The following is a 10583-nucleotide window of genomic DNA, read 5'->3' on the forward strand; positions in this document are numbered from 1 at the left end:
AGAACCAGACAAATTATGCTATTGGCCTATTGGCTACTTAGCTTATTCAAGCCTTTCTCAAAATACAACAATGCCCCTTTAAGACAAAGAAAAAAGCTCCTTAATGGACTCACTTTTCAAATATGGCTAGAAATGTACAAGGTTTGTGCTCTTGTAGGAAGCAATCACTCCCACATTGCTGACTACAAATGAGTTTTAACTGGACTAATAACTCACTAACTAGCAAAGAATATGAACAAATATACACACCTGGCTACATGCAGCTCTTGCTTTGATTTCAAAACAAGCCATTATAATCCTGACACTCATGCTGTAAAACAGTCCAGTTCCATGTGAACGGCACAAATCCATATATGGCAATGGTCTATTTGCATATAGTTAGTTTTGCATACTACGTCTTGCATAGTATACTAAGTCTTGCATAGCTCGTTTTCTTTCGGGTATGTTGCGTTGAAAGTGTCTAATATTGCGTTGATTCGATCACCATTCCCACATTAAAGGGAAACGTTGACTTGATAGTGTTAACTAATGGGGAAAACTTCTCTGTGCTGGTTTTTCTTCTGCGCTGCAGTCCATGGGGAGCTGCGCAGGCCCCGGCAGTTTAGAGGAAACATTGGATTCAAGTATTGTGTTTACAATACTTATTATTTTCTAAGACAAGAGACAACATGCTAGGCTTCTTTTATCATAATACACTTCATGCGGTGAAATTTGAAAAAAAGAGACACGGCACGAGCTTCCCGTTTCCATGGCGACGTCGTCACACAACCTGCTTGCTGCAGAAACCAGACAGCTGTCAGCTAAGCTAACCTCTGTTTTTCATTGTAACTTCATAGCAAATATGGAGTTCACAGGTAGCAGTTACACTGGAGCCTTCAAGAATGGCAGGTAAATTAATTTTAAAAAATTGCCATAGGCCAGTTTGCAAAACTTCTATGTGTCAAAGTGTAATGTGACATAACGTTAGCTAGCTTACCTTAGCAGTAGTGGGTAGCTAGCTAGCTTGCACCAGTTCTGGCACAAGTTGAAGTCCAATGTTCTTATCATCTCACCATTGGTGAATTAGCTATGTCCTTTGCTCTGTTCCTCAGGATGGAGGGAGAAGGAGAGTATAAATTCCCCACAGAGACAAGATATGTTGGGGATATGAAGGATGGCATGTTCCATGGAAAAGGTGTTCTCTATTTTCCAAATGGAAGCAAATATGAAGGAACTTGGGAGAAAGGGATATCCAAACAGGTGTGGAGCATACTTTCTGTGATTGTGTGTGTGTGTGCACCTTCATGCCTGTGTGTGTGTGTGTGTGTGTGTGTGTGTGTGTGTGTGTGTGTGTGTGTGTGTGTGTGTGTGTGTGTGTTTCGCATTGGTTATAGTGGCCATTACATCTGGTCCCCTTTAGCAATCATTCACATTCATTGTCGCAGTTATTCCGTTTCCATACCTCTCCTCCAACATGTGCTCTCTGCATGTTCCACACAGGAAAGACATTCCTTTTTGGTCGACCGTTCATTCATGCGTATCTTAGCCATAATAGTAACCAGTTCGATTATTATCATGATTACTGCGGTCCATTAGACATGATCTAGGTTTAGCAAGCCCATGACCAAACACACCTCACTCCCATCCAGCTCAGACTTCTCTTTGTTTCATGGTAAAATCTCCACAGGATATGGAACATAAATCTCTCAACAAAGGATGCACGATTAAAGACTATTCAACCATATTGACATACTTAGGCCTCTGTTGTGGTGAAATGTAATTCCCCAATCCAAACAGAATTGAAGTGGTGAAAGGTTTGTCTGTTTTTTTCCCCCCTAATATCCCTTATTTGCCATTAAATACAAGTTTCAAGTTTATGACTAAATAACAACAGTTTGTTGCAGGATACTACAGTGTTTCATCCACAGGGAAAGTATACCTTCTCTGATGGGCTGGAGTACCAGGAGAAGGACTGGGACTTCTGTGATGGTTATGACAGACAGTTCTACACTGAGAGGTGCAATGGACTCAAACCTGCAGGTAAAACATGCACTTCTTTTTTTTATGAAAATCTACCTTTTTACAAGCAGACTAAATCGTAAAGTTTTAGGATAATAATCTATTCAGTTTCAATAACCTTAGCAATAGGATAGAACATATTATCTCAATGGTTTTTACCACAATCTGTATGTTTTGTCAAATTCGGTCACCTTGTTTTTTGTTGTTTGTCTCAGGACTTGACCAGTCACTGACTCTCTGTCTATCTGTCCTGGCAGGGGAGTCTCAGCTGACAGACCTGGACCCGCCGCGTGTCATCCCAGATGGCTGCTATGACTGTGGGGACGGCTTCTACGACCCCAACACCAGGGTTATCACTGACTATGAGCATCAATTCCTGAGGAACGCAGGTGAGCAGAGACTGTTGGAGCTCACTTCAAGGTTTTGACACTGAGTGTGAAAACATCCAGGCGTATTGTATCACATATATTTCTGACCTCCGGCTCATTTGAATGCGCAGTAACCTCCAATTTTCCAGTACTGAGTTTGACTTTGTCTTTTATCTTAACTTATCATATTTTTGGGCCTCATTCCTTTATCACAGGGGTGCAACTTTGGTTTTAGAAGTGGGGGGGGACATAACTTAATTTATTTATATATACATTTTAAATCCAGTTGGATAAACACCCCAAAGAGGTTACCCGACCACTCAGAAGCGTCCACATGGCCCTAAAGCACACAGTTTCCTTGTTTTGTATCACATTCCAATGATTAAACTGGGGGGAACAAAAATACAATTTTAGAATGTAGTACAAAACGAGGCAACGGTGTGCCTCGTCCCCAGCGAAAGTTGCACCCCTGCTTTATTATAATGTTCAGGGCAATTATTATCCCATCAGTAAGCTCTGGCCACCTGGGAAACATTTGATATTAAAAACTGATAAAATACTATAAACGGATTACCCATATTCTCTAAGGTAAGATTATTTCAGCCAGATACTTTGCTGAGGGAGCCTTATTACCCTATAACTCATCATCTGTAGTCCTCTCAGCCAAGCATGCCTCTCCACTGCAGTCATTTTATTTTTGTTTTCAAAGGGAAAATTTTAAACAAATTTTTTCCACCCATTGAGTGCTCGATGTGGGATCTTTGATTTGAAGGCAACGAGGTCTGTCAGGTTTTGAGATAGATATTTTTGTTTTTGCATCACCAGACAATGTCATGGATTACGAACGGTTATGGATCTAATCGTCTCTCTGTGAATGGGGTGGATGGGTGTGTATCTATGGGAGACAGCTGTGATGTCATCGTCTGTCTTGTGAAATAATAGCCACACTATATTCTATCTCTTGCCATAGGTTGCAGCTAAGCCGGCATTATTTGGAAACAGTGAGTGTATAGGCTTAGACAAATACACACATAAAATGCTAAATATGATATGAAAGTGTATATTTATGACTGCCTTTGATCAGCCTGCCACAAACACAGGTGTGTGTATGTGGATGATCACTGACTGACTTAGTGGTTTAGGACTTACTATTGGTCCCAGATTTACTAGAGGTCCCAGCCAGACCATGACAAGACAGGCAGTGGTTTAGGATGTACTAGTGGTCCTAGACAGATCATGACAGGCAGGCAGTGGTTTAGGATGTACTAGTGGTTCCAGCCAGACCATGACAGGCAGGCAGTGGTTTAGGATGTACTAGAGGTCCCAGCCAGACCATGACAGGCAGGCAGTGGTTTAGGATGTACTAGAGGTCCCAGCCAGACCATGACAGGCAGGCAGTGGTTTAGGATGTACTAGAGGTCCCAGCCAGACCATGACAGGCAGGCAGTGGTTTAGGATGTACTAGAGGTCCCAGCCAGACCATGACAGGCAGGCAGTGGTTTAGGATGTACTAGAGGTCCCAGCCAGACCATGACAGGCAGGCAGTGGTTTAGGATGTACTAGAGGTCCCAGCCAGACCATGACAGGCAGGCAGTGGTTTAGGATGTACTAGTGGTCCCAGCCAGACCATGACAGGCAGGCAGTGGTTTAGGATGTACTAGAGGTCCCAGCCAGACCATGACAGGCAGGCAGTGGTTTAGGATGTACTAGCCAGACTATAGTTTGGTAAACCCTGTCTAGAGTAACTATAGGCAACATGATACAGATGAGTGTCCTCATATTAATCACTGCTTGATCCGGAGCATGCAAATCTCATTTATGTATATAGACAACAGACAGAAAAAAACAGACAAAGAGATGCATATCCTGAACAGATGTCCTGAACATGTGCAATAAGAAATATGTTCAGATTTTTTCCTTCATAACAGTTCTGGTATTGACCAATGAAACGGAGGGGAGGAAGGTAGTGTTGAAGGAGAAAAGAGGAGGAGCTGTAAAATACAGTTGTTCCAATCATTGGATTCAGATTCATTTGGTGTCTTCTGTTTGTACTGCGTATTGGTAGGGCATTGTTCTACAGGAAATCTTTGATTTATTTAGCAGTATACCATAGACGGCCTTGGGTATTACAGCTACTATCAGGGATGAAATGTCAGCCATTCTAAACCACCATTATAAACTGGGTGGTTCGAGCCCTGAGTGCTGATTGTCTGAAAGCATACCATGGGTATGACAAAACATGTATTTTTACTGTTCTAATTATGTTGGTAACCAGTTTATAATAGCAATAAGGCACCTCAGGGGTTTGTCGAAATCCTAATAACAGCACTTAACCGTGGTATATTTACCATGTTGGCCGTATATTTAATGCTTTAATATACCCCTCAGATCCATGATCTTGATGCTCCATTTCTGTTAGCCCTTACCTAGGAACTAATATAGTGAAGAATTTAAAATGAAATATGCATATAAGCTTTCAATAGACAGCCAGTGTGTGTGAGGAACTGCACGCACAAGAAGAATCATTGGGCCTCGTCACATGACGTGACGAGGAACACTGTGTCCTCTGGATCTGTGTTAATAATCTCTGAGAGGTTGAAGGTATGTCTGTCAAAATGGGTGTGAAGACAGAATTTAATGCCAATGGCTTCCATCCAGGAAGGAGAAGAGCAGAGGGCCCCGGCACTAACTGGACATTGAGAGGAACTGCTCTCCCTGTGGGGACCATGTGTTTTGAAGAGGAGAGGAAAGAGTGCAGTCACCGCTGTGGAAGAGGACAGAAGAAGGGATGTGTGCGGGGGGAAGGGGGAGCGGAGCAGGGCCCTCAGACCAGAGCGATGCTGGGCCAGGCAGGAAGGGTCAGGGAAGTGCCCAGGCTTTGGGCCAAGACATGAAAAGAAGCACAAAAGCAGATGGAAGGAAGAAGCCCTGAGGAAGAATCTCTGAGTCTTCACAGCAGCAGCCCAGCTGAGGAAAGATGAGGTGAAACGGGTCATCTGGACTAGACCTCTGAGGTCGGTCCAGTCGGGGGAGTGGAGTCGTGGCGCGGGTGGAAGAAAGGTGTGTTTTACTTCCACCACCTTCCTGCCAACCAACGCCACATGGAGCCCACTGCTGCCTGATCAACTGACATGCTTGAATTTCTCCAGCTATACAAGAGCTCTTATGGATCAGCTTTTTAATTCCAGAGATACATAGAGTGCATCATCCATCACACAATATACACTACAAACTGAACAGAGTCAATAGTGGAATACAGGAACAGATTGAGCTGATACACACTACATCTCTGCAGTCTTATCAGCACAAAACGAACTATCTGTAATGTAAAGTACTTAAGTAAAAATACTTTAAAGTGCTACTTCATATTCACTGTAATATCACTGGGTTCAGGTCAGTGTCTTCATATTCACTGTAATATCACTGGGTACAGGTCAGTGTCTTCATATTCACTGTAATATCACTGGGTTCAGGTCAGTGTCTTCATATTCACTGTAATATCACTGGGTTCAGGTCAGTGTCTTCATATTCACTGTAATATCACTGGGTACAGGTCAGTGTCTTCATATTCACTGTAATATCACTGGGTTCAGGTCAGTGTCTTCATATTCACTGTAATATCACTGGGTTCAGGTCAGTGTCTTCATATTTACTGTAATATCACTGGGTTCAGGTCAATGTCTTCATATTTACTGTAATATCACTGGGTTCAGGTCAGTGTCTTCATATTCACTGTAATATCACTGGGTTCAGGTCAATGTCTTCATATTTACTGTAATATCACTGGGTTCAGGTCAATGTCTTCATATTTACTGTAATATCACTGGGTTCAGGTCAGTGTCTTCATATTTACTGTAATATCACTGGGTTCAGGTCAGTGTCTTCATATTTACTGTAATATCACTGGGTTCGGGTCAGTGTCTTCATATTCACTGTAATATCACTGGGTTCAGGTCAGTGTCTTCATATTTACTGTAATATCACTGGGTTCAGGTCATCGTGTTCATGTTTACTGTAATATCACTGGGTTCAGGTCAGTGTCTTCATATTTACTGTAATATCACTGGGTTCAGGTCATCGTGTTCATGTTTACTGTAATATCGCATTATGTTCTTTCCTGAAACCATCTCCTCTATAATCCTAAATCAAATTCAAATCAAAATGTATTCATCACGTACAGCGAAATGCTTAGGTTGCTCGACAATGCAGTACATTAATCAATAACTATTTAAATTTCAACAAATAGACTCCCCCAGAATCATGACAACTCCAATGTCAACCATACTCCAGTATTAGCCCAAGTAACCGACTGGCAGCATTAAGTAATGTTAAGTCTATTGGTCAAGGTGATCTGACAGCCATTAAGTTAATTTAACACTTTAAAGTGTTGCTTCTGCATTAGTTGGCAGGAAACACTTTTCCTTTGAGTGTATTTTAAGGATTAAGATAAACATGTTTTAACAAGGAGCCATTATCGTTTCCCTACCGCACCATGTACACCACTGCTCCTGGGTGAGTCAGAGCTTTTTTGTGAGAGAGTTTGGGGAATTAGTTGATATCCAGTTAATGGCCAGCAGCAAATGTCCGGGGGGGGGGGGGGGGGGGGGGGCATAGTCAGTAGGAGAAAAGTGGTTCACCAACAATGTCATGTTTATGATGTGCTAATTGATATGCATTATACAAAGGGTGGGTCTAATCCTGAATGCTGATTGGTTAAGCGCATTCAAGTTATATGTAACAGGCAATATAGCCTACAGCTAGTGTACAGTGTTCCCAATCATTTATGTTGTTGTACTTTTATCATATTGTATTTCATGACAGTCATGTGTAGATAAATTAATCAAACAATACAACCATGCATCCTACAATTATTTGGATCTGGTGGATAATATTTTTTGGAACAGATTTAGGATTTTTTTTTTTTACTAAAATGTGTAGGCTAAATTATTTTTTCCAATAATTAATACATTCCAAATAAATGTCCCTAAACGCCCCTAAAAACTCATTATAGAAGGCTTTCTATAAGACGTCCACAGTAACAATTTAACAACACATGAAGTGTATGTTAAGTGTTCACAATTTACATTTTATTTCAGATTGCTTCCGAACCATGGTGGCCACCTGTGCCCTCAAATAGAATTGTATTAAAGTAGGAGTGACTTTTAAACACTCTGTGAACGATCACAATCCAGGGCAAATTACAGCATATGAAAATGTGTGAATTCTATCTCATTACCATACGCGCTCGGAGAAACGGAAGGCCTAATTGCAGTTCTATAAGACCTCGCAACAGGCAGAAACCCGTGCAGTGGTATTAATTGGTTTAAAATAGTGATGAAATGACCTTCTTGACGCTGACCTCCGTTTGTTGAGAAGGGGGAGGCAACACAACGCGACAAAAAGGGTGTTTCTCGCATGGAGCAGACCGTGGCCCGTTCGCAACTGTGATTTCTATTTCTGAACGCGCGCGCCAGGTAGAGTGGCGAGAGAGGCGAATTGGAGTGGCTGGGGCTATCGCAGGCAATTACAAACAATCAGGCTAGAGCTTCAGACCTGTGCCCAACAATGGGCCCAGCGCACACTGTTCCCCCAGATGAGCTCTCAAGTGTGTGCAGCTGCGACGCTCCGATTCAGTCCCAGCAGAGATGCTACCTCTTGCTCTGCAATTATCAAGTAATTTCAGTTTTAACTATGAAAAACACTATATTATCCGCAGTTTTGGTAGTCGAGTCATCCTTGTTAAAATTGTCGTTCATTTTTTGGGTGATTTATTGGTGGTTGAAGTACCACTAAGAAGTTATTTTCTCCTAATTGTTACCCTGATTTTTCACTGAGATGTAAATCGTTATTGAGTTGAATGTGTCCATTTCAAAAGCTCTGATATAATTATATGCATCCAGTCCAGTGTCCTTTTTTCGTCTTCCTCGATCACATTTTAACATTACAATTTTATTTAATGAACTATTAGAATAAGTTATTTCTTTATACCCTTTCAGTTAGAATAATTGTGTGTTTAAAACGTGTTTTAAAAGGTTGTTGCTTTATTCTGACCTTCGTGGTCTTACTTGATTATTCTGAAAATCTATTTATTTTCCTGCAGATGACTATGAACGAGAGTGGATTGTGTCCACTTGTCGGAAGAGCTGGGATGAGATCGTTGGACATTCACCTGACAACTAGGCTGAATTTCAGAACTGGACATTGAGTTGAGGGGCCTGAGCAGCTGCTGATTTAAAGGCAGCTAATTTATGGAATGTTTAACTGTATAGGATACCTGTGATATGGAATATTACACATTTTCGTTGTTATAAATATATATGATTTTAACAGATGCATAAAAACATCGGTAGGTTTATTTCAGATGCACAAAAACACAGCGAAACGCATGTAATGTAGCCAGCCTGTACTGAAATGTGATAAAGTCTACATCGAAAAAGATGCTAATGCTTCAAACATGTTCATGCAGAATGAGGATTTTTTTTTTTTTGGATTTGTAACTTGTAAAGCCATGTGTTTTACGTGTAATGTTTGTCCTTAATTCTCTGCATGGTGCTTGGTGCTGCCTGTGTAATCAGTGTCAGATTGTTCTCTCAAGTGTCCTGAAAGACTCTGCAGGTAGCAGCCTAATGGATGCAAATCAACATGAGATGACTTCCTGTTATACGTGCAATATATGGCTTTGTTCCAGTTGTAGTCTTATATTGAGATATATCTTGTCAGTCTGTACAAAAACACACCAATGTAAAACCCTCAAAATCGAGCATGCATTCAACTATAGAAATATGCAAAGAACTCTCAATATAAGGCTTTGGCTCCGATAATTGTATTTTCTACTATAATGCTGTTTATTGGGAGGGGGGGGGGGCATATTTATGTAGTTTTATGCATGTTCGCTTTTGAGGGTTTTACATTTGTGTGTGTTTTTGTACAGACAGACAAGTTTATATTCTGAGTGAGACGTTATGTCTGCCTCAGCGAGAGCTGCCCTTTGAAACAGAACCCAGAGTAGGGGATCAATCTCATGATGCAGCCTGACAGTGACTTCCTGTCTGTGATGGCGCTCCGCTGGGCTCGCGGGAGGCATCAGCAGCAGAGCCGTGGAGAAAGAGAGGAGAGGAGTTATTACTGCACGCACTGACCCATGAAGCGCTCACTAGCACAGCCATCGGCCTGTGATTGCTTCCTACCCCGCGCCGGGCACACCCGCACGTACACAACCAGGCAAACCCAGGTTTAAGGAAAATTCAAACACACCAGAATAACTCCGAGGCCTATACAAATTTACAATGAATGATGCATATAGCGTAACATGTTCAGACACGGTTATCCAGCAGGATCACTTAACCTTGACCACGGATTTTATTTCAAGATCTATTTTTAAATTGGCACCTCTGCGTGTGCGTGCGTGTGTCCTTTATTGATTGTTTGGGATAAGGAGGTTAAAGTGCTTCTTGCATCAAATTATTGTGGTCCAACTGAAATTATTTTAAAAAAAGAATACAAATTTCGCATTTTAAAGTCAATTTTATTGCATTTAGTACACAAAACACAGTCAATCAAATAAACCTTTGTTTCATTTTTAATAAAACAATACTATTTTGACATTTTCTGAGAAAAAAAGTGCTTACAGACTATTGTCTCAATAAATACAAGAACATTGAAGTCTTGTCTCCCTTAGTCCCTTCGTAAACACAGGATCCTATTCCTCACTGACTCCACTCCACAGCCAAGACACAAACGTTACAGTTTCACACAACCTCCCTCTACCCTGCCAGTCAGGCTGGCCAGCCACAGACGTCTATATACATATCATATCCCCAGTCCGCTAACTGTCACTGTACCACATCTCCAATTCAACCCATAGAAGTGAAGCACACAGGCTGGACCACTAGAAGATAAAAGCTGACGGACATGGATCCTGCACAGACATAAACACTACATTGCTGACAAAACATCTGTTCAAACATGTAATGTGACATGTATCGGTCTTTCAGTCCATAACCACTGGGGGAAGACTTATCTGTTTATACATTGCAGATCTACCTCTCTCATACACAATGTGATTGTTCAACATTTAAAAAAGAGCCATGTCCATTTCAAAAGTCTCACACGGGTGTTACAGTAGTAAATCATGATTTTAGACAACTACAATTTGGAGCTTCAAATTATTGAAATGTCCATAACAATAGATTGTAATGTGTTTTTGCACAAGAGCAT

The 10583-nt window shown here is 41.3% G+C and overlaps 1 protein-coding gene across 2 annotated transcripts; it reads left to right on the plus strand.

The window, feature by feature from the left end:
• Positions 1-434: 434 nt before the first annotated feature.
• Positions 435-9853, plus strand: LOC109892354 (MORN repeat-containing protein 5). Of its 2 annotated transcripts, XM_020484839.2 has the most exons (5): positions 554-888; positions 1092-1239; positions 1908-2019; positions 2256-2387; positions 8467-9853. In XM_020484839.2, the coding sequence occupies exons 1-5, from the start codon at positions 749-751 to the stop codon at positions 8544-8546; spliced, it is 612 nt and encodes a 203-aa protein (XP_020340428.1). In that variant the 5' UTR covers positions 554-748; the 3' UTR covers positions 8547-9853. The 2 variants fall into 2 exon arrangements, 1 of the variants encoding a protein (XP_020340428.1); XR_004210188.1 differs by having other exon boundaries at positions 435-888; positions 1092-2019.
• The last annotated feature ends 730 nt before the right edge of the window (positions 9854-10583 follow it).

This window comes from Oncorhynchus kisutch, linkage group LG6, assembly GCF_002021735.2.
Source record: "Oncorhynchus kisutch isolate 150728-3 linkage group LG6, Okis_V2, whole genome shotgun sequence".
NCBI classification, from domain to species: domain Eukaryota; kingdom Metazoa; phylum Chordata; class Actinopteri; order Salmoniformes; family Salmonidae; genus Oncorhynchus; species Oncorhynchus kisutch.